Source organism: Lynx rufus, unplaced genomic scaffold, assembly GCF_022079265.1.
Source record: "Lynx rufus isolate CCGP_SWC_20201006 ecotype Redwood Valley unplaced genomic scaffold, mLynRuf1.p SCAF_15, whole genome shotgun sequence".
NCBI lineage: Eukaryota > Metazoa > Chordata > Mammalia > Carnivora > Felidae > Lynx > Lynx rufus.
Window position 1 is genome coordinate 54,885,220 of NW_025814829.1, and position 24,767 is coordinate 54,909,986.

The 24,767-nt window shown below is 38.0% G+C and overlaps 1 protein-coding gene across 6 annotated transcripts in view; it reads right to left on the bottom strand.

The window, feature by feature from the left end:
• Window positions 1-24,767, bottom strand: part of RGS7 (regulator of G protein signaling 7) — a 493,624-nt gene that overhangs the window by 53,976 nt on the left and 414,881 nt on the right. For all 6 annotated transcript variants that reach the window (XM_047077340.1, XM_047077343.1, XM_047077341.1 and 3 more), the window contains 3 exons: window positions 12,529-12,593; window positions 11,608-11,684; window positions 11,420-11,501 (listed from right to left, as the gene is read on the bottom strand). In XM_047077340.1, coding sequence (XP_046933296.1) covers window positions 11,420-11,501; window positions 11,608-11,684; window positions 12,529-12,593 — 224 coding nt within the window. The remainder of the gene's footprint in view (window positions 1-11,419; window positions 11,502-11,607; window positions 11,685-12,528; window positions 12,594-24,767) is intronic.

A 24,767-nucleotide genomic window follows, 5' to 3' on the forward strand; every position in this document is an offset into this window, starting at 1 on the left:
TTTTTTAATGTTTATTTATTTTTGAGAAAGAGAGACAGACCATAAGGGGTCAGGGGACAGACAGAGAGAGGGAGAGACACAGAATCTGAAGCAGACTCCAGCCTCCGAGCTGTCAGCATGGAGCCCGATGCGGGGCTTGAACCCACAAACTGTGAGATCATGAGGTGAGCTGAGGTCAGATGCTTAAACAACTGAGCCACCCAGAGGCCCCACCTTTTGACTTTTTATTAGAGTTTCCATATCTCTGTTTATATCATACCTCTGCTCTTACATGTTGTCAACATTTCCTATTAGAAGCCTTCGCTTATTCACCATACTTTTCTCAAATTCCTGGTCTGATTATTTCACTATCTCTGCCATATTTGAGTCTGATTCTAATGCTTTATCTCTCTTCAAACTGTTTTTCGTTTGTCTTTTTCTTTTTCTTTTCTTTTCTTTTTTTTTCTATATCTTCAATTTTTTGTTGAAAGCCAGACATACATGATGTTCTGGATAAAAGTAACTGAGGTAAAAAAGCATTCAGTGTGTGGTTTATGTTTATCTGCCTAGGGGTTAGACTGTGTTTACTGTTTTCTGTTGCTGTAGTTATCAGAGACTAAAATTTTCCCTGAGGTTCTTGTTTTTATCTCCCCAGCTGTCTTGGGGAGACAACCTAGGCATCTTAAGATCTGAGATGTGTAGCTCCTTCCCCTGTAATCCTCTGTTGTTACTTAGCACTACTAATGTGGTGGTTATACCTGGGTGAGGGGAAGCACTGGACAGTGTATGGTTAGGTATTTGTAACCCTTACAAGATATTTTCCCCTCTCTGAAACTAGAGGGAAGCTTGAGTTGGTTAGGCTTTGGTAAAACCTTGGTCAGTTTGGATCTATTGCTTCTCTTGAAGGCTAGTCTTTTTACAAAGAAGAGAATGTTCTGGGCATATTTAAAAAGTTTCTTTTCCCTTTCCTCTGTGAAAAGCAGGAAGGGACTTTTCTCAGATCTTTGAATCTAGTCTGAATCTAGTAGAGATTCTGGAGGTAAAACTCACAAAAGTGTGGGGCCTGCCCCTAACACTGGCCTCCCCTGGAGTTGTCATTGTGAAGCTTGTCTACACTGAGCCTCTAGCAATTTGTCAATTATAGCTCAAGATTTCTTACCCCAGCACTGGGTCCTGTAGAGGTTTCTGTTCCTGGGATTTTCCCTGGTCAGTTGTGATCTCCTGTAACCGCCTGTCTGCCTCTCCAGTTTTGAGGACTGACACTGGTTTGCCCTGAGACATCATTCCCTGATGAATCTAAAAATGGTTGTTGATTTTCAGCTTTTTCCTGTTATGAGAATGGAAGTGACAACTTCCAAGGTCTTTGTATGCTGGACTGAAAGTCTTGATTCACTTTTTAAAACTATTATTGTTTTTTATTATTATAAGTTGGAAATCAAATAGCTATGTCCTGGGTTAGGATATTATAGGAAATGCATTGGAAAGCAGAACACTGCTTTCTGGCCTTGCTGAAAACAGCAGCCACATTTTGCTTATCTAGTTAATGTGTATCTAGGGGTTAGGTCCTACCTATACTCATAAATTCCTTAGACCATGTTATCTCATGGAATATTTTATCCTGTCTTAACTTGTTTTTCTGCACGCTTTCTATACGTTCTTACTGGCACGTAGCCAATACTGACATATTGTGCAATGTTTCCCTGAATGTATGCTCAATAAATACGGGAGCCTGAGAGCAGCTCAGGGAGATTTCCCTTGGCCTCCCTCTCACCTCTCTTGACTTGCATGGAGAGAGAGAGAAGACAAAATAAACAGAATTTCAACATTCAGAGAACACTACTGTTGATACTTGTGTATCTATCCTTTTCAGGGATTTCTCTATGCACACATCAGCCTATGTAACAATCTGTGTATCTCTCCATCCATTTTTCCAACTACCTACCTATCCACTTACTCCTCTGCAACAACCAAATAACTACCTCTGGGCCTAAGATGGTAAGACTGTATATAAAATAAATGGTTGTGGTATTATCCTTTAAAAAAAAATCTTTGCAAAGAGGTTAGAGAGGGAGAGAGCCAAAGCATAAGAGACTCTTAAAAATTGAGAGCAAACTGAGGGTTGATGGGGGGTGGGAGGGTGGGTGATGGGCATTGAGGAGGGCACCTTGTGGGACGTGCACTAGGTGTTGTATGGAAACCAATTTGACAATACATTTCCTATTAAAAAAAATCTTTGCAAACTTGATAGGTAAAAAAAAGTAAGCATTTTTCATTGCATTTTAAACATTTCTTTGACTTTTTCTCACTGATTTACAAGTTCTATATTTATTAAAGATCACTCTTTTGCTATATATAATATGGTGTCATTTACCTTGTTTTTCTCTTTTGTTTTTGTGGTGTGTATCACTTTTCAACGTTTATTTATTTTTGGGACAGAGAGAGACAGAGCATGAACGGGGGAGGGGCAGAGAGAGAGGGAGACACAGAATCGGAAACGGGCTCCAGGCTCCGAGCCATCAGCCCAGAGCCCGACGCGGGGCTCAAACTCACGGACCGCGAGATCGTGACCTGGCTGAAGTCGGACGCTTAACCGACTGCGCCACCCAGGCGCCCCCAAAATAATTTTTTTTTAAATTTTTTTAACGTTTATTTATTTTTGAGACAGAGAGAGACAGAGCATGAACGGGGGAGGGGCAGAGAGAGAGGGAGACATAGAATCGGAAACAGGCTCCAGGCTCCGAGCCATCAGCCCAGAGCCCGACGCGGGGCTCGAACTCACGGACCGCGAGATCGTGACCTGGCTGAAGTCGGACGCTTAACCGACTGCGCCACCCAGGCGCCCCAACAAAAGTCAATTTAAAGGATGTAAGCTGGATCCACAGTTGTGGAGCACAAGTTTGGTTGGACCCAGAACACCACCACCATTGTGAAAGTCTCCACTAGACTTCCTTTTTTCCTTTATGATGATTTTATTTCAAGAACCTCATTGCTCCTTTCTATTATTGGACTTCAGGCAGAATCACCAAAATCTAACCAAATAGGTCTTAGCAACTCTGAATCTTATGGGACTTATGCAGATCTACCACCTCTTCCCCCAGACGCCTTTAAACTTCATATTTTTTTTAAAGTTTATTTATTTTGAAAGAGAGAGAGTGAGAACATGTGAATACACACGTGTGAGTAGAGGAGGGGCAGAGAGAGAGGGGGAGAGAGAGAATTCCAAACAGCCTCTGTGCTGCCAATGCAGAGCCAGATGCAGGGCTCAATCCCACCAACCGTGAGATCATGGCCTGAGTCAAAATCAAGAGTTGGATGCTTAACCAACTGAGCCACCCAGGCACCCCAAAACTTCACATTTTAATAAACTTACACACACACACACACACACACACGCGCGCGCGCGCTTGCGCTTCATAATACTGCTTCATACTGATTTATTTGAAGAAAAAAATGTATAGGGAGCTTAAACACATTTTCTGGAATTATGGGACTATATATAAGGAAGAAGAAAGATAAGAAAACTTCTAAATGAGTTACTAATTTTCTTTGACTCTGTTGCTTCCCACAGACAAACAGTTCCTGCCTCAGAGCCTCAATTGTTACCCTTAACACAATGAGCTTCAAAATTAATTTGATGGCCCTAAAACATCCCTTAAACTATGTCACAAATCTATAACAATACACATTTCCATCTGGATGTTATGTTGTCATACTCAGCATGCCCTAAAACAAACTCAGCATTCCAGATCTGCACCTAACTTTTAGAAAAATCCTTTGCATATTTCATATTTCCCCGATCTCTCAATTACTTGGTTTGAGATTTCAAATTAAGTTGTATCCTACAAAATGCTACATTGAAGCACTGAAGACACACTCTTTGCTCTTAAGACCATGGTCTGACAAATATAAAACAAGTATTCTGAAGTTAGTGTCAATGAAACCATTAAAAATGCTAATATGCAACCAGAAGTCCTAGCCAGAGTAATCAGGCAAGAAAAATAAATAAAAGGTATCCAAATCAGAGAGAAAGAAACAGAATTACCTCTGTTTGCAAATGACATGATTATATATAAAAATTCCTAAAGAGTCTACCAAAAAAACCTGTTAGATTTAATCAACAAATTCAGTAAATTTGTAGGATAAAAGTCAACAAACAAAATCAGTACTGTTTCCATACACTAACAAAGAATTATTTTAAAAAGAAATAAAGAAAACAATACTATTTACAACAGCATCAAGCACAATAAAATCCTTAGGCATAAATTTAACCAAGGAGGTAAAATACCTGTACACTGAATACACAAATAAATGGAAAGATATTCTGTGCTCATGGCCTGGAAGAATTAATGTTGTTAAAATGTCCATACTACCTAAAGCTATCTGTAGGTTCAATGCAATTCCTATCAATATTCCAATAGCATTTTTATAGAAATAGAAAAAAAATCCTAAAATTCATATGGAGCACAAAAGACACCAAATACCCAAAGTAATATTGAGAAATAAGTACAAATCTGGAGGCATTACACTTCCCAATATCAAATGATATTACATAGCTACAGTAATCAAGAGAGTATGCAATGGAAAAAAAAAAAGACATACCTACCAATGGAACAAAATCAAGTCTAGAAATAAATCCATGCATATATGATCAACTTAATATATTTTTTAAATTTTTTTTAACGTTTATTTATTTTTGAGACAGAGAGAGACAGAGCATGAACGGGGGAGGGTCAGAGAGAGGGAGACACAGAATCTGAAACAGGCTCCAGGCTCTGAGCTGTCAGCACAGAGCCCAACGCAGGGCTCGAACCCATGGACCGCGAGATCATGACCTGAGCCGAAGTCGGCCGCTTAACCGACTGAGCCACCCAGGTGCCCCGATCAACTTAATATTTGACAAAGGAGAATAGATACTCAAAGGAGGAAAGATAGTTTCTTCAATAAATAGTGCTGGGAAAATGGATATTCACTTGAAAAAGAATGAAACTAGACCAGTATCTTAGCCACTCACAAAAATTAACTTGAAATGGACAATATGTTAAAAAAATAATTTGAAATGGATAAAGGCTTAAATGTAAGGCCTGAAACCATAAAACTTCTAGAAGTAAATATAGGGGGTGGGGCACCTGGGTGGCTCAATTGTTTAGGGTATCAACTTTACTCAGGTCATGATCTCGAGCTCTATGCTGACGGCTCAGAACCTGGAGCCTCCTTCAGATTCTGTGTCTCCTTCTCTCTCTGCCCCTTCCCAGCTTCCACTATCTGTCTCTCTCTCTCAAAAATATATTAACATTAAAAAAAAATAAGGGAAAACTCCTTCCATGGGTCTTAGCAATGATTTTTTGGTTATGATACCTAAAACACAAGCAACAAAACAAAAAATCAACAAGTGGGACTACATCAAATTAAAAAACTTCTGCACATCAAAATAAACATTCAACAAATGAAAGACAATCTATAGAATGGGAGAAAATATTTGCAGGCCATATACTGGATGAGAAGTTAATATCCAAAATATAGAAAGAACTCATACAACTCAATAACAAAACAATAAATTCAATTTAAAATTAGGAGAGGATCTGAATAGACATGTTTTTTTCAAAGATGTCTAATGGCTAACAGATACATGAAAAGATGCTCAACATCACTAATCATATGGGAAATGCAAATAAAAATCACAACGACATATCACCTTTTATCTATTAGAAAGGTTATTATCAAAAACACAGGAGAGAAAAAGTGCTAGAGAGGATGTGCAGAAAAGGAATCCTCATGCACTGTTGGTGGGAATGCAAACTGGTGCAGCCACTGTGGAAAACACTATGTAGGTTCCTCATAAAATTAAAAATAGAACTACCATATGATCTACCAACTTCACTTCTGATGTATTTCTAAATGAAAAGAAATTACTATCCTGAAATTACTACCTGCAATTACTATCTGCATCCCCGTGTTCATTGTAGCATTATTTATAATAGGAAGATATGGAAATAACCTAAGTGTTGATCAACACATGAATGAATAAAGAAAATGTGGCATGTGTTACACACACAGACACACACACTGAAATATTATTCAGCCGTAAAAAGAAGGAAATCCTGCCATTTATGACAACATGGATGAAACTTGAGGACATTATGCCAAGTGAAACAAGTCACGGAGAAAGACAAATCCTGTATGATCACGTATATGTAGAATCTAAAAAAATATAACAGATTCATTGACACAGAGAACAGACTAGTGGTTGCCAGAGGCATGGAGTGTGTGTATGAAGGAAATGGGTAAAAGTGGCCAAAAGGTAGAAATTTCCAGTATAAGATAAATAAGTCCCAGGAATATAATGTCAGCATGGTGACTATAGTTAAATATTTTAAAAAGTGCTGAGAAAGTAAATGTTAAAAGTTCTCATCACACACACAAAATTGTAACTATGTGAGGTGATGGATGTGGTAATCATTTTGCTACATACACATATATCAAATGATTATGTTGTATATCTTAAGCTTATTCTATAGTATGTGTCAATTATACCTCCGTAAATGGAAAAATTAATTTATAAATGGTAATATATGTAAGAATAAGCCATTGTATGTGGAAGCCATAGGTAAATCATAACTATTTTCACTATTTTGTGATGAAGATTTGTTCAATTTAAAATCAGGAAGAATTCAAAGATTATTATTTTTATTTTGAACTTTTAATGAAGTACATTTCCATTTTCTGTACTTAAGTATTTTTATTCTGTAAGCCTTTTTTGAAGTAATGGCATGAATCAATCTCTAACAGATTTGGGAAGCAAAGAAGTTGATCTAATTATTGTTTGTTTGTTTGTTTGTTTGTTTGTTTGTTTGTTTGTTTGGAGATGGGGGGGGAGGATGCAGAGAGGGAAGGAGAGAAAGAAATCCCAAGCACTCACAGTGTGAAACCAAGTGAGACTTGAACTCATGAACCATGAGCTCACGACCTGAGCCAAAAACAAGAATGGGATGCCTAACTGACTGAGCCCCAAGGTGCCCCAAGTTGAACTAACTCCTGATACTTCATGCTGGAAGGACCACTAAAAATTACTAATCTCACTATACAAAGGAGAAAAGGAGAAAATTGCCTTTTCTCCACCATATTTCTGGCGAACGAATTTCAAAGTATACTTGAATTAATCATTCCTATCATTTAAGGTTGGCAATGATATTTAGTTAAGTATTAATGAAGTTTTTACATTGAGATTTTATTTTCCAGTTGTTTCCACATTGGTCATACAGAATCCAAATGGGGTAAAAGAATAAGCCTCATTCCAACTCCACCTAATCAAATTTCAAAAATATGAAGACAACTTTCTTGGGTTTTCTTATCCTTAAGGCCACTAATCTCTCTAATAACTTCACAATTAATTTTTTTTTCTTTATTTAAAAAAATTAATGTTTTTATTTATTTTTGAAACAGAGAGAGACAGAGCATGAGCAGGGGAGGGGCAGAGAGGGAGACACAGAATCCAAAGCAGACTCCAGGCTCTGAGCTGTCAGTACAGAGCCTGATGCGGGGCTTGAACTCACGATTGTAAGATCATGACCCGAGCTGAAGTTGGACGCTTAACCGACTGAGCTACCCAGGTGCCCCACAATTATTTTTTTCTTATTTTTGACTTTGCCCCTTTAACATTCACCTCAACTACAGCTCAGCCACATTTTTTTTTTAAGTATGGTTTCTAGAACTAGGCACAAAACTCTAAAATTGAGTTCCTCAGCACTGTGACAAGGGCAATTTTTACTTCAATTGAATTAGTTCCTAAAATTCTATTAATACAGACTAAGAATATGTTGGCCCTTGAAAGGGCTTCATTAAAATGTTGAAACATTAAATACAAAAATTAACATAAATCCCAAATTATTTGACATTTACTACAATTTAGTGTATTTCTCCAATTATGTTCTTGAATAGTTAGTTTTTGACAATTCTATGTGGAATCCCTGAAAACTGAAGAGTCCTTCTTGGGGTTAATGACTTTACTTTTCTGGAGTAAACATAAGCATTCTCAGAGAAGCTAAATTTATTTCATAATGGTATTAAGTTCAATAGAAAGATTATATGTTAAGTGGCCTCACGGTTTTTTAAAAAGTAAAATCATATTACATATATTTTCTATATATTCTTCAAGTAGAAATTTATGTAATATAATATTTTAAATTAATTTTTAAAGTATACTTTAAAGACTCTGAGCTGCTGAGATTTCCCTTTCTCCACTACATTTCTAGCTAATGGCTTCCAACCCATTTTTGATTAAGTAAATGCCAGAGTAAAACCAGATCAAATCAAAGCAAACCAAACAATGCAAGGTGGCAGATACTTGAATTAATAAAATCTTCATGAGGATTAACTGTTCTCTGTTATATATTTTTTAAAAAATTTTTTTTAACGTTTATTTATTTTTGAGACAGAAACAGAGCATGAACGGGGAGGGTCAGAGAGAGGGAGACACAGAATCTGAAACAGGCTCCAGGCTCCGAGCTGTCAGCACAGAGCCCGACGCGGGGCTCGAACTCACGGACCGCGAGATCATGACCTGAGCCGAAGTCGGCCGCTTAACCGACTGAGTCACCCAGGCGCCCCTCTCTGTTATATTTTTTATTGAAATGTTTAATGGTAGGATTTTATAAGAAGAGACAAAATGAAAAAAAAATAACAAATAATGCTATTAAAGTAACTCCATTTCTGGTTTTTGAAAACAGAGATATTTTCTATATTGATGAAGCTAAAATCAATCCAGGAAAATGTAATTATGTGACTTAAAGGTCTTTCAATTAGGTTGTATTATAAACCAGTGAAATTTGAGTAGAGTTTTTTTTTTTTTATTCTAATGGGAATATCGATCTCTAGACTTTTAAGACTTATAGTGGTCAGTTAATATTTTTATAATTAGTCTTTTTGAAACCAAAATAAAAACAAGGGCATTCTTTGTGATCTTTTTAATGTACTAGTAATTTATGTGAACTAGATTTATCAATATATTTATAAAAATTTTAGATTGTTCTTGAAATAGTAATAAGTTACACAAGACTATTCTATATGAATATAGGAGATAGTACTTACTGGAGAAACACTACTGGAACTGGCCCTTTAGATTTCATATTGTATAACAACACCTGACCACGGTGTTCCCTACATGGTAGCTGGGTGCCCCTAGATCAGGGATGTGTGGCCTACAGTGTTTTAAAGATGGCTTTAACTTTGGGCTCTTGGAAACAGTAAAATGAATGAAAAAAGAATATTCAAAAACCAGAAGTAAAATGAACTAGTAAAATATTCCTATAACAAGACACCTATAAATATAGCCATATCACACATGCAATATTGCTAACTTTTTATCCCCTCTTTTTTTCAGAATGGAGGCATGCAGTGAGCATCTCACTCTTGCTGCAGCTGCTTTCTTTGACTGGAGCCACTCTACTCCCCTGTTGCTCCCCTTCCTTTGTGAATCAGACTATGGAGTAGAAAATAGTTGGTTCAGGCCACTACTAGCCTTGTGTACATGGGCAAGTCATATAAATCCCATGACCATCTGTATTTTCCCCCCAGAAAACAAATGTGTAGTCATGCCTGTCTTAAAGCGTTCGTGACTATGTTCATAAAATGCTTCCACTGGATGTGAATTTTAGGAATCAAGGACTATGTTTTAATCAACATTTCATGCAGTACAATGCCTGGCACATGTTGATACAGAGTAAGTAGTATTCTTACATGATGTTGCACATTGTAGGAAGGGTGGCATGCTGAGGTATTCTGTGTTTCAGGGGGTTCAGATATGGCTTTTGAAGGAAAAAGTGATTAGTCATTGTGTTGGCATGTGTCTACAGGACTGATCCATTTACCTAAAAAAGTTGGGGACAAAGGCTATCCTTCAGACGTTTCAAAAAGTAAGTTTTAGAGGTGAATAGAGAATAATCCCTTTGAGGAGAAGAGTCAACACAATCAGATCATTCCAGATATATTAGTTGATAAACACCAAGGAAGGTCATGTTATAATTCTCCTATTGCCTAAACCTAAGAGATAGATTTCAAGTTCGAAAATAATAGCCTAAATAAAATGAAAAGTGTAGGAATGATACTAAGACAGAGATCCCACAGATTAGCTTCCTCAACATTTGCAACTGCTGTCATCAGCACCTACACGTTGAATAAAGGAAATGAATTATATATATTCAGGGTGGTTTCTCCCTCTGGGTGCTCCTTAGGATGATTTTCTAATTGGAAGCCTAGTAAGGGGTGCAGCAGGGGACCCCTTGGAAAGCATTCATACGTGTTCCTTGCTGCAGGGAGACACAGAGGACTGAAGCATGACTCACACTAGACAGCAGAAACAACTGTGTACAAGTTCTGTCTCCAACAGGGCCACACAGAGGGCCAAGGACCATGGAATAAGTCCTCATGAGCAACCCTCTTGAGTTGACAGGAGGATGCAGGCCATGAAAGCTGAACAACGCTAGCGATGGGCCACCAGATGTCCAGGGGCATAAAGTGGATAAACACAGAAACATAATGTATTGACTGGTTTCCAAAGACAGCTTAAAACAAACAAATAAGCAAGCAAAATCCTACTTCATATTCTTTCCATTCTTATGCATGTGACCTTATAATCCTTTCTCACCATGAGTAACAAAACTCAAACTGAATATTGAGCAAAGAAGCCAGTTAATTCTCAATTCTAATCTTCTAGAAATTCAAAGAGAGAAAAATTCAATATAGAATTTAACAATTGCATTGTTATCTGAAATTGAAATACATATATATATATATATATATATATATATATATATATATATATGTAAATCTTTGGAAAGCAGATCTATTTTGGTCTGATCCCGAAGGAAGCTGAGAGGAAGATTTTAAAATATTCTCATCAATCTTGATTTGTCTCATGCTGTGATCCTGATATTTATTCTAATAATACTTACAGAAATATTATTCTCTAATGTCTTGCCTGCTTGTGTTTAAAGAAATATATAGAAAACAAAGACATACTATTAAAATATAAAGAAAAATATGAGATCAGACATGTTTTCTTGTGAATGCCCATAACCAGTGTTGAATTCCTTACAGAGTTTTCTGGCATTAATCAAGGACATTCATTATTTGTCACTCTGGGTCACACAGCTTATGTAAGACTGCTTTGTTGAAGTCTTTTTTCTTTCAAGGGTATAAAAGTATTAGGTACCTCAAATGCCAAGAGTGATGTCATACTGGGAAAATGCATAACTTTATAAATTAAGCGTGACACTACCGAATTCTGGTCATCTTACACGAAAGTGGCAATCCTTCCTTAATGAAATCATCAAGATTTGTGGAAGAGTGATGGGGTTACCTCATTCTTCCCTCACTTTCTCAGGCATCCTTCACTTTCCAAAGGCTCAGATTATGAACTGGAGATAACGTGTGCACTCATGCTTACCACAGGTCTATGAACGTCCCAGAATGCTCTCTCTTGGCTATCGAGGATCTTCCTTTCAATCTTGTCTCTCTTCTTGTCCACTCTGTCAACATGGTAACAATGGATAGTAAGTGATATTAATTGTAGCACCTCTCTGGACAAAAGGCCGCAACTTGATCAAGTTTTCCAAAAGACTCACAAGGACTCACTTTGCTTGTGCTTCTGCTTGCATGAAAATGAACTCCCACTTCCGGGCAAATGCTCTCTGCAGCCTGGCCAGGCTCTCCTGAAAAATACACCACAGGTGAAGACTTTCTGATGCTCACGATCACTACTCCCTTCTCATTTATCTACCGTATGAATTTGTCAAGAAAATATAGTCTCTAAAGTAGTAAGTGTACTCCAGTTCTGAATGATGAGTCATGCTCACTGAATATAACTCATCCTCATATTAACAGAGGAAACAGGGAAACCTATCACAAATATTAATGTTTATGAATAATTGACTTGAGAGAATACAAGCAAACATCTAAAATACTAAAATTACTTTGTATATAAAAAGGGCTCAGTACTAATCTATTGGAGTTTTCTGTGCCCATTTTCGTGAGGAACAGAAAAGCAGTACATTTTTACTATTGATTCAGTCAATCCATCCAGTTCCTGACAAGAATGTAAACCCTCAGAAGACTACTACCATTTCTAGTCAGTGCTTCAAAGTCAGTAAATCACAACATAGCAATTGTCGGAACAAATTACATGAGATTAATTTTACCTGCTGATGGTGACCAACCTGAAGGTTCCGCAAAAACCATTTACCCAAAGTGAATGTTCTTTACTTCTCTAAGTTTGGATGTCTTTACTATATGCAGGACACATCTCACATTTTCACACTTGAGTTTAGCAAGTAAGACATACTCCTCCCTTCTCTCATGAATTTGTGTGTGTAGAAGTTCACCATCTCCAAGGAAGCAAGCAAGTCAGGGATTTGGGCCATTATGATGCTCGATCCCTGGGAATCTGGTCCTTAAAATCCAGGCATGTAGAAAGTCAACAGAATTCCCAGAAATGACCATAGGCCTTATTCCTGTTCGTTTTATGACATTCTTTGCCAGAAAGTCCTTAGTACTTACAGCTTCATAGTCAGCTAGTTCCAGCCTTGCCTTGTTTTGCATTGTTCTCTTGCAGAGATAAACCGCTAAAAGGAAAAAAAAAATTAATTACATCTTCCCTGCTTGTTAACATGAAGGCACTTACTGAAAATAAAAGATAGTGTTATAAATCAAGACATCTCGGTCTTTGCCAATTTTTTCCACTCATCATTTTCAATGATTTATTTTTTTGACAAAAATAAAGAAGGTACGATATTTTTACTGAAATTCAAACATAATGGTATTTATAAGAAAAAAGATGTTCATGGGGAGTGGCTCAGTTGGTTAAGTGTCCGACTTCAACTCAGGTCATGGTGTCATGGTTCGTGGGTTCAAGCCCCATGTTGGGTTCTGTGCTGACAGCTCAGAGTCTGGAGCCTGCTCTGGATCTGTGTCTCCCTCTTTCTCTGCCCCTCCCCTGCTCACACTCTGTTTCTCTCTCAAAAATAAATAATAAACATAAAAAAATTTAAATTCATTCAAAAGACATAGGGTATCAGAATGGATAAAAAAACAAGACCCATCTATTTGCTGTCTAAAAGAGACTCATTTTAGACCTGAGGACACTTTCAGATTGAAAGTGAGGGGATGGAGAACAATATATTACGCTCCTGGAAGTCAAAAGAAAGCTTGAATAGCCATACTTATATCAGACAAACTAGACTTTAAATTAAAGGTTGTAACAAGAGTTGAAGAAGGGCGTTATATAATAATTACAGGGTCTATCCATCAGGAAGTGCTAACAATTATAAATGTCTATGCACCGAATTCGGAAGCACCCCAATATTTAAAACAAACACAAACACAAGCAATCTTATCCATAAGAATGTGATAATTGCAGGGACTTTAGTAATCCACTTACAACAATGGATAGATCATCTAGACAGAGAATCAGTAAAAAAACAATGGCCCTGAATGATACATTGGACTAGATGGACTTGACAGATATATTTAGAACTCTACATCCCAAAGCAGCAGAATACACTTTCTTCTCGAGTGCATATGGAACATTCTCCAAGACAGATCACGTACTGGGTCACAAAACAGTCCTCAATAAATATAAAAGAACTGAGATCATACCATGCACACTTACAGATCACAATGCTATGAAGATTGAAATCAACCACAGGAAAAAGTCTGGAAAACCTCCAAAAGCATGGAGGTTAAAGAACATCCCACTAAAGAACTAATGGGCCAACCAGACAAGTAGAGAAGAAATTAAAAGACATATGGAAACAAATGAAAATACAACAATCCAAACCCTCTGGGATGCAGCAAAGGCAGTCCTAAGAGGAAAATACATTGCAATCCAGGCCTATCTCAAGAAACAAGAAAAATCCCCAATACAAAATCTAACAGCACTCCTAAAGGAACTAGAAGCAGAAGAGCAAAGAAACCCCAAACCCAGAAGACGAAGAGAAATAAAGACCAGAGCAGAAATAAACAATATAGAATCCAAAAAAAAAAAAACAAACAAACAGAAAAACAGATCAATAAAGGAAAGAGTTGGTTTTTTGAAAAACTAAACAAAATTGATAAACCTCTAGCCAGGCTTCTCAAAAAGAAAAGGGAAAGGACCCAAACAGATAAAATCACAAATGAAAATGGATTTATTACAACCAATCCCTCATAAATACAAGCAATTATCAAGGAATACTATGAAAAATTATATGCCAAAAAACTGGACAACCTGGAAGAAATGGACAAATTCCTAAACAACCACACACTACCAAGAGTCAAACAGGAAGAAATAGAAAATTTGAACAAACCCATAACTAATGAAGAAATTGAATCAGTCATCAAAAATCTCCCAACAAATAAGAGTCCTGGACCAGATGGCTTCCTTGGTCTGTTCTACCAGACATTTAAAGAAGAGTTAATACCTATCCTTCTCAAGCTGTTTCAAAAAATAGAAATGGAAGGAAAACTTCCAGAATCATTCTATGAAGTCAGCATTACTTTGATTCCCAAAGCAGACAGAAACCCAACCAAAAAAAAAAAAAAAAAAAAGAAGGCCAATATCCCTGATGAATATGGATGCAAAAATTCTCAACAAGACACTAGTGAATCGAATTCAACAGCATATAAAAAGAATTATTCACCATGGTCCAGTGGGATTCAATCCTGGGCTGCAGGGCTGGTTCAATATTTGCAAATCAATCAATGTGATACACCACATTAATAAAAGATAAGAACCATATGATCCTGTCAATAGATGCAGAAAAAGTATTTGACAAAATATAGCATCCTTTCTTGATGAAAACCCTCAAGAAGGTCAGGATAGAAGGAACATACTTAAACATCATTGAAGCCATTTATGAAAAGCTCATAGCTAATACCATCCTCAATGGGGAAAACTGAAAGCTTTCTCCCTGCAATCAGGAACACGACAGGGATGTCCACTCTCACCACTGTTGTTTCACATAGTGCTGGAAGTCCTAGAATCAGTAATCAGGCAACAAAAGGAAATCAAAAGCATCAAAATTGGCAAAGATGAAGTCAAACTTTCACTTTTTGCAGACGACATGATATTATACATGGAAAACCCGAAAGACTCCACCAAAAGTCTGCTAGAACTGATACTTGAATTCAGCATAGTAGCAGGGTACAATTAATGTACACAAACTGGCTGCATTTTTATACACCAATAATGAAGCAACAGAAAGAGAAATAAAGAAACAGATCTCCTTCACAAATGCACCAAGAACCATAAAATACCTAGGAATAAACCTAACCAAAGATGTAAAAGATCTATATACTGAAAACTACAGAAAGCTCATGAAGGAAATTGAAGAAGATACAAAGAAATGGAAAAACATACCATGCTCATGGATTGGAAGAATAAATATTGTTAAAACGTCAATACTACCCAAAGCAATCTACACATTCAATGCAGTCCCAATCAAAATTGCACCCGCATTCTTCTCAAAGCTACAACAAAGAATCCTAAAATTTGTATGGAACCACAAAAGGCCCTGAATAGCCCAAGTAATATTGAAGAAGAAAACCAAAGCAGGAGGCATCACAATCCCAGACTTTAGCCTCTACTACAAAGCTGTAATCATCAAAACAGTATGCGATTGGCACAAAAACAGACACATAGACCAATGGAATAGAATAGAGAACCCAGAATGGGACCCACAAATGTATGGCCGACTAATCTTTGACAAAGCAAGAAAGTACCCAATGGAAAAAACACAGTCTCTTTAACAAATGGTGCTGGGAGAACTGGGCAGCAATATGCAGAAGAATGAAACTAGACCACTTTCTTACACCATTCACAAAAAATAAACTCAAAATGGAGGAAGGACTTGAATGCGAGACAGGAAACCATCAAAACCCTAGAGGAGAAAGCAGGAAAAAACCTCTTTGACCTCAGCTGCAGCAATTTCTTACTCGACACATCTCCAAAGGCAAGGGAATTAAAAGCAAAAATGAACTATTGGGACCTCATCAAAATAAAAAGTTTCTGCACTGCAAAGGAAACAATGAACAAAACTAAAAGGCAACCGACAGAATGGGAAAAGATATTTGCAAATGACATAATGGATAAAGGGCTAGTATCTAAAATCTATAAAGAACTCACCAAACTCCACACTTGAAAAACAAATAATCCAGTGAAGAAATGGGCAGAAGTCACGAATAGACACTTTTCCAAAGCACACATCCAGATGGCCAACAGACACATGAAAAGTTGCTCGACATCACTCATCACCAGGGAAATACAAATCAAAACCACACTGAGATACCACCTCACAGTGGTCAGAGTAACTAAAATGAACAAATCAGAAGACTATAGATGCTGGAGAGGATGTGGAGAAACGGGAACCCTCTTGCACTGTTGGTGGGAATGCAAACTGGTGCAGCCGCTCTGGAAAACAGTGTGGAGGTTCTTTAAAAAATTAAAAATAGAACTACCCTATGATCCAGCAATAGCACTGCTAGGGATTTACCCAAGGGATATGGGAATGCTGACGCATAGGGGCACATGTACTCTGATGTTAATAGCAGTCCTTTCAACAGTAGCCAAATTATGGAAAGAGCCTAAATGTCCAGCAACTGATGAATGCATAAGGAAGATGTGGTTTATACATATAATGGAATACTACTTGGCAAAGAGAAAGAATAAAATCTGGCCATTTGCAGCAACGTGGATGGAACTGGAGGGCATTATGCTAAGTGAAATAAGTCAGGCAGAGAAAGACAGATACCATATGTTTTCACTCATATGTGGATCCTGAGAAACTTAACAGAAGACCATGGGGGAGGGGAAGGGGGAAAAAAAAGTTACAGAGAGGGAGGGAGGCAAACCATAAGAGACTCTTGGATACTGAGAACAAACTGAGGGTTGATGGGGGTTGGGGGAGAAGGGAAAGTGGGTGATGGGCAGGGAGGAGGGCACTTGTTGGGATGAGCACTGGGTATTTTATGGAAACCAATTTGACAATGAATTATATTTCTAAAAATTAAAAGGAAAAAATATATGTTTAGAAATTTTATTTTTATTAAATAAGAGGGAAAATAAAGCCTTTTAAATAACACATCAAATGAGCTTAAACATCTAGAGACACACATAACACCATTTTTTTTTCAACGTTTTTATTTATTTTTGGGACAGAGAGAGACAGAGCATGAACGGGGGAGGGGCAGAGAGAGAGGGAGACACAGAATCGGAAACAGGCTCCAGGGTCCGAGCCATGAGCCCAGAGCCTGACGCGGGGCTCGAACTCACGGACCGCGAGATCGTGACCTGGCTGAAGTCGGACGCTTAACCGACTGCGCCACCCAGGCGCCCCAACACCATTTTTTTTAAAAGGAACTGCATGAAGAAGGAATCATTATTGGCACATTTGATTATTTCCATAATCTTCTGTCAACTGAAAGAATCTCTTATTGTAAACTGAAGGCTTCTTGGCATCTCCTTTACTACATTTCAGAATCATCAGCTGTTTTTCCACTAGGAGAGAGAAAGCTGTAACATCTTCCCTAACTACAGCATGATGACGTTTTAATTCCATTTTTCTGAGGACTCCGTGTCCTTGCTGCCAGGGGAAGCCCACCTGGGCAACAGATTTACAGGATGGGTGCCAGAGGGAGTGCGGAGGTCACAGCAGCTCTGTCATTGACAAATAATGTTCCTTAAGTTATTTCAGGATTATTAGCAACTCTTATGATACCATCAAGACAATCAGGGCCCTCTGGTACAGTCCTGATTTCCAGGACATTTTTTGCCATTTTCCATAACATATGATATTTGAATCTCATGAAATTCAAGATAAACTATATATATGGCAAGTGCTGAATAGATCTGCTGGATGAAGAGTGTAAATTTCACTTTTTTGTAAGGTTAGTTCTGGAGGTGCTTTTATAATTCCCACCATTGCGCTAAGCTATGCCACCCTCAGTTTTCGATAATGAAGTCCAGCTGATACCACTGAGGAAATTATCTTACACAGAAAATCTGAGATCTCTGCAAACACTGGTGTTGTGTCTTCAATTTCTGCTCTCCAAAGCTTCTTTTATGAAGGCCCAGGCAAAGGAGAAAGCCAACTACGGCCCAATGCTAACATTGCTACAGACACGTAAGAACCCAGGAGATGATTCGAGAGCATATCTTTGTATAAGCAACCATGGGAATTTTATTTTTCCACTAGTATTACTAGTAGTAGTAATTTTCAAAATTTCTAATTCTCAAAATTAGTAAAAGACAACCTTCAAAAACAAAAATGACATGATGCATTCATTTTCTAATTAGCCATAGTTCATGCTCACTCTTGAAGAAACTCTTACTGATAGGGCAGATTTTTTTTTTAATTTTTTTAATGTGAAATTTATTGTCAAGTTGGTTTCCATACAACACCCAGTGCTCATCCCAACAGGTGCCCTCCTCAATACACTGATCTTAACAAAATATCTAACATGTTCTCAGCAGCTGGTAAAAGAAATTGTATTGTATGTGCAATACCCCTGAGAATGTCTCTTCTTGAGAGAAAGACAAAAATCTTCCTAAATATCTAAATTAAATAATTTCAGCTTTCCCATAGAATTACCTTTAACCAAATTTCAAGCCTGAACTACAAGCTCCATGGGCCTGTCCTCCTGCACCAGCCTCTACTTGCTTCATTTATTCTGGTCATCTAATCTTCGCTCTTTTCAAAATCAGACCCCCTCTGGGAAACATATTTCTACCCTCATTAGGTAAACTAATAAATAAAAGCAGGAGCAGGGTGATTTTTTTAGATGCCTGTTCACTAAGAAGTTATGCATCCTTTAATATAGTTGTCCTTCAATGCAGTTTTCTTTAATTCTCTAGGAAACAAAGTGGAGGCGTGGACAGGCAGAACCAGGTAAATAGTAGTTGTTCCACATGTATTTGTTAAATAGGGTCTTTTCCAAAGGAGTTATTTGGAAGTCAAATCTAAAGTGATTTCTACTAGTCTTTTTTTGTAAAAAGGAAGAAGGAAAAAGTCTGGGTTAGCAAGTGGGGAACATTCTGGATACTGTTAAAGATACTGCAAATACAGTTGGGACTGAAAGGGCCCAAACCTCACTGAACTAGTCTAGATACAGGACAGTATGTGGACAGGTAGAGATGATCCTTCCATTCTTTATCAGCAGAGGGTGTCAGCATTGAATAGGATGCAGATGAGAAGGGGCGTCTTAGATGAAAGAGGGTTTCAATTCTTATTTACAGTTTATTGAAGATTTTAAAAATGAGAGTAGTTATGCATCATCAAAACTATGGCTCAGGTCAAGTGTTTTTGTACTAACCCTTTATCATTTAGGGCACCAGAGTGCTCCGGAGGGCACTATATATGGACATAGGCCCAAGTGCAAGTATGAATATTCCTTAACAGAACCCTTGAGTTTTTTTCTGCAGTGCCAACATATTGAAAACAACTTTAAAAAATCATTTCCTGGGTTATTTTTAAATGTTTTCCATTATTGAGAATTTAATTTAAATTTCAAGTTTAAATATATCTCTCTGCAGTAATTTTCGACTAGAGAAGACAGTTTTGAGGACTTAAGCTCAAACAAACAAGAAATTTAATAGAAGGATATGCCACTAAGTGGAAGAAAGTTCGAGAAGGCTTCACGTACCACTTTGGCTAAAATGGCCACGTAGTAAATGCATAGAATGTGGCCTGAATATGCCTTAGGTGTAAAAGTTTCTGGATCACACATCTCCTGAACATAGAGTGAATGCTGGCATTAATTTTTTCCATTTAATTTCATAAAGCTCTCCAAGGTGGAATACTCTGTTGAACAAAAACCGATGTCTATGACAAAAGCGTTCAGAGCTATATCACAGAGGTCTGTGAGAAAATCATGAAGGTACCAATATGTAAACATTAAAAGATCATAAGTATGTAATATAATTCATGAAGACTAGATATATAATGGCCACATACATATTTGAAAAATATCCAACTTGCAACCAAAGTCATACAAATGTAACATATACTGCCATAATGAAACTGTTTATCTTTTCAAGTTTATTTGTGTGAACAAATCCTTCCAAGTCCCTGAATGAAAACTCAAGCAGTATCTACACTCTTGCTTGTCACTCAGGTAATTCAGAGTCCCAACTTATAAACAAGAATGTCTACCCTGAGTAACTGTCAAATATTCATGTCTGGTTTAAAGTCTTGAGGTCTGCCCCTCTCCCCCAGGTTCTGTGAGTAAGAGAAGCATGATTGTCTTCTTTGTCTTCCTTGTTCTTCTGTGTCCCTGCTAAGTATTGCTGATCAGGGCTTCTAAGCCTTCTGGAGTTGGAGGATAAGGAGGAAGGGGAACAAAGGAGGGTGCTGCCGTTCTTACTCGACTGATGCCAGTGTGGTGATCTAGTGTTGTCATTCTCTGGACTGGGCAGAGGTTTAAAGCTGATTATGTTTCTCATGTGACTTAGTAGGATGCTTTGGAGAAAACCCATCCCACCATTGCCGGAGATCTCTCACCTGTAGCCATTGTTGGGGCTGATCACTGCCACAGCCCTTGGACTGTACCTCTGGCCTCTCTCTCCAGTGTGTTTGCCTGTCCAGGCTGTTCCCTAGGACAGGACCATCTCTCACATACAGCTTAGATTACACATGCACTCTTTGCCACAGAACATGGCCACCTGCCTTTCAATTCCTCCATCCACAACAAGATAGCCTGTCCCTTGCCCTTTGTAATTCCAAGGCCTGGAATTCATGATCCATTGTGTCCCAGAAGTAGGTGACTCCTGTCAAGTATTCTCAGAAACCCCTTGAAATCTTTGTCACTGGACTTGAGGTGAGGTGCATTCCCCATTCATTCCTCCCACTTGGGGCTGATGGGGCCAATGACTTCTGATGACCTAACGGCTACAAAACTAGTCTTTAAGCCAACATCTTATCCTTGAATACACTCAATGTGAGCTGACGGTAGCTAGTGTGACAATTTGTATGTCAGTGTAGCAGAGCACTTTCACACCTGGTCTTGATCCACTTAACACTTTGGCTGGATTTCCATTTTGTTAACACCCAGTTACAAAAATCACTTTCCACTCATCAGAAGAGCAGAGATGTTACAGAGTGGCAATAACCCATTCTGGCCATAGAGCAGTGGAACAACACTGTGGGTGGGCATGTGAACAGCAAAGATGTCTTTGGGGAAAAGATTTTGACAATGAGTAACAAAGCCTTGAAACATTCACGGCCATTGTTCCCATACTTGCTCATCTGAGAATATAACCCAGGGAAACAGCAGGAAAAACAGCGGAGGTGTAAGCCTTCATGGCAAGGAATATAGGAACACAGTGGGGCAATGAATTCATGCATTCAATGAAATGTTATATTGTCATTAAAAATGATAAACCCAAAGGGGTGCCTAGGGGGCTTGGTCGGTTGAATGTCTGACTTTGGCTTAGGTCACAGTTTCATGGTTTGTGAGTTCGAGCCCTCCATCAGGTTCTCTGCTATCAGGGTAGAACCTGCTTCAGATCCTCTGTCCCCCCTCTCTCTCTGCCCTCCCCAGCTCATGTGAGCTTTCTCTCTCAAAAAATAAACATGAAAAAAAAAATGATACACTCAAACTGGTTAACTTCAAAGTTGAAATAATTTGATTTTTAAAGTCCTTATCTCTCATTGTAAAAGTTCAGACAATAAAGAAAAATATATAAATATTAAAGAAAAAATCATTATAATCTCACTTCTGTCATTGTTTGGCACATATTCCGGATTTTTCTCTTCTATATACATCCACTAACATGCACGTGAATATCTGTATTTATATCAAAAATCTGCATATATTTACATAATCTGCATATATTTACTTAAAACATTTTCAAACTTTACTACATATGTTGTCTTATTAACTTTTTTCTTTAATATTATATTGTGGCTAACTTCATATCAATAACTATTGTTTGGTAATATTCATAAAAATTATTTCATGACAATCCATTTATTATTTATTTAATGAGCCATTATTGTTGAACACTTGGATCATACCCTTTGTCTTGCATTATTTATTAATACTTCTGCAAACATGTATTCATATATGTATACAAGTATGTATGGCTGTATATTTTTTAGGTATCTGCTAATTTCCTAAAGTACTATTGCTACATGAGGATGTGTGCACCTTTCAAGTCCTTTGATCTGTGGAACTAAATTCCATAGAGTTTAGGCATGAGTAAGTCTTCTTATACCCTCTCCAACTCTGGAGAGTCCATTTTCAGCCAAGCAACCAGAGTTATTCTGTTAAGACTTAAATCAGATTTCTGGGGCACCTGGGTGGCTCAGTCAGTTAGGCGTCCAACTTCAGCTTAGGTCATGATCTGAAGCACGGTTCGTGAGTTCAAGCCCCACATTGGGTTCTGTGCTGACAGCTCAGAGCCTGGAGCCTGCTTCAGATTCTGTGCCTCCCTCTCTCTCTGCCTCTCTCTCTCTCTCTCTCTCAAAAATAAATAAATATTTAAAAAAAGACTTAAATCCGATTTCACTTTAACTTCCCACTTTTCAACTACTTCCTATCTTATCTCATTTCAGGTAAAAACCAGAGTCCCTGCTCATCCATTACTTTATCCTGGGACCTTGTTTCCCTCTTCTCTGGCAGTACCTGTGTCCCCCTGGGTCCAAGCTCCTTATCTCCCTCCTCAGGGCTGAACTGCCATTTTCCCAGTGACACCTCTCCCCCTGCCCCCCCCATCCCCCAGCCCAACATCCTCTTCCACACAACTTTCCACCTCCTCACACACAACTTCTTTTTAAAATTTTTTTAAAGTGTTTATATGTTTTCGAGGGAAAGAGTGAGACAGAGCATGAGTGGGGGAGGGCCAGAGAGAGGGAGACACAGAATCTGAAGGAGGCTCCAGGCTCTGAGCTGTCAGCACAGAACCTGACATGGGGCTCGGACCATGAACCCTGAGAACATGACCTGAGCCAAAGTTGGACGCCTAACTGACTGAGCCACCCAGGCACCCCCTCATACACAGCTTCTGTATCCATTTACATGAGTAGCTGAGGCGCTTACTCTCACCCCCTCCCACCTGCCCTGGAATGCCAGCTCTACAAGCACAGGGAGTTCTGGTGATTTTGTTAGTCCATGTGTCCCCTTGCCTAGAACATACTTGGCACATAGTAGGTGCTCAGGACATACTTGTTGAGTAAAAACACCACTAAATATTTCCTGACCATTTGGGTGTCTTTTTTCTTTTGTGAATTAGCTATTCATGACTTTGCTAATTTTTCTCTCGGGGGCTTTGATTTTTTCTTATTAGACTTAAGTCCTCTTTATACGTGAGCGATAGAAACTAATTTTTAGGTATATATGTAGGACATATATTTCCCCATGTTTTTTGAGAAGTTTAATAAATGATACAGATAATATTGAGCATACTTCAGCAAACATTGATTTACTTTTAAATTATATATATGTATGTGTGTGTGTGTGTGTATATATATATATATATATATATATATATATATACATATAGCATTCATAGGACATGTTCCACAACCTGCTTTTTTTACTCGACTTTACTGAGATTCACACAGTTTTCCATAGTTTGTATCTCTTAACCGCTCTCTTCTATCCTATGAATGCAGCACACATTGTTTAAGCCATACACCTATATTAAATACTTGGATTGTTCTTTTTTCTTTCTTCTCAGTTTTACTGGGACACAATTGACACGCAGCACTGTATGCGTTTAAGGTGCACAGTGTAATTACTTGACTTACAGAATTGTGAAATTATTACCACAATAAGTTAACATTCAAAAATAAGGTTTTTTTCCTTGTGATGAGAACATTTAGGATCCACTCTCTTAGCAACTTTCAAACTATGCAAACAGCAGGGTTTGCTGTAGTCATCATGGCACACATCATATCCCCAGAACTCATTTATCTTGTATCTGGCGGTTTGTACATTTTGACTCCCCTTCCTGCAATTCCCCCACCTCCCACCCCTTGCCTCTGATCTTTTTCTATTTTCCTAGGAATCTGTTTTTTCTTCTTTCACACTCCATATAGTAGTGAGAAAATGCTTTCATTTTTCAGAGCTATTACAAATAATGACTCCATATAGGCTTCCATTAGCATATTTTCTTGGAATTGGTAGCAGGGATTTGTGGGACAGGCACAGCATGAATTTTATAAGACACTGCCAAACTTCTGCCCAGTATGCCTTCCCAAATATGCCAGTATCCTCACCTTCAGGCCAGACTTGATTCTGTGCCAATCTGGCTTGAAAGAGACACTTTGACTATGTTTATCTGTTTTTTTATATTTTCACTGCTTGCACATGAGAAGTTTTAATGGGAAAGATGTCTATGGATTGCCCCCCTCACTAATGTGGCTCTATTTAATACTTTGTACCCTGGTTATTTTTCATTGTATCTATATTGCAAACCCTGGTTCCTTTTTCTAATTGTATTTGTATGATATAGCTTTGCTTCACCACTATAACTGATAGAGTCATCATGTTTTACTTAACTTCCTTGCAGACAGATATTATTGGTTTTTATTTATGAGCTAACTTAAACATGCCTGTTATCTTAATAGATGGACTTAAATATTTACATTCATTCTTTTTTTTTTTAAATTTTTTTTAACGTTTATTTACTTTTGAGACAGAGAGAGACAGAGGATGAACAGGGGAGGGTCAGAGAGAGAGAGGGAGACACAGAATCTGAAACAGGCTCCAGGCTCTGAGCTGTCAGCACAGAGCCCGATGCAGGGCTCGAACTCACGAGC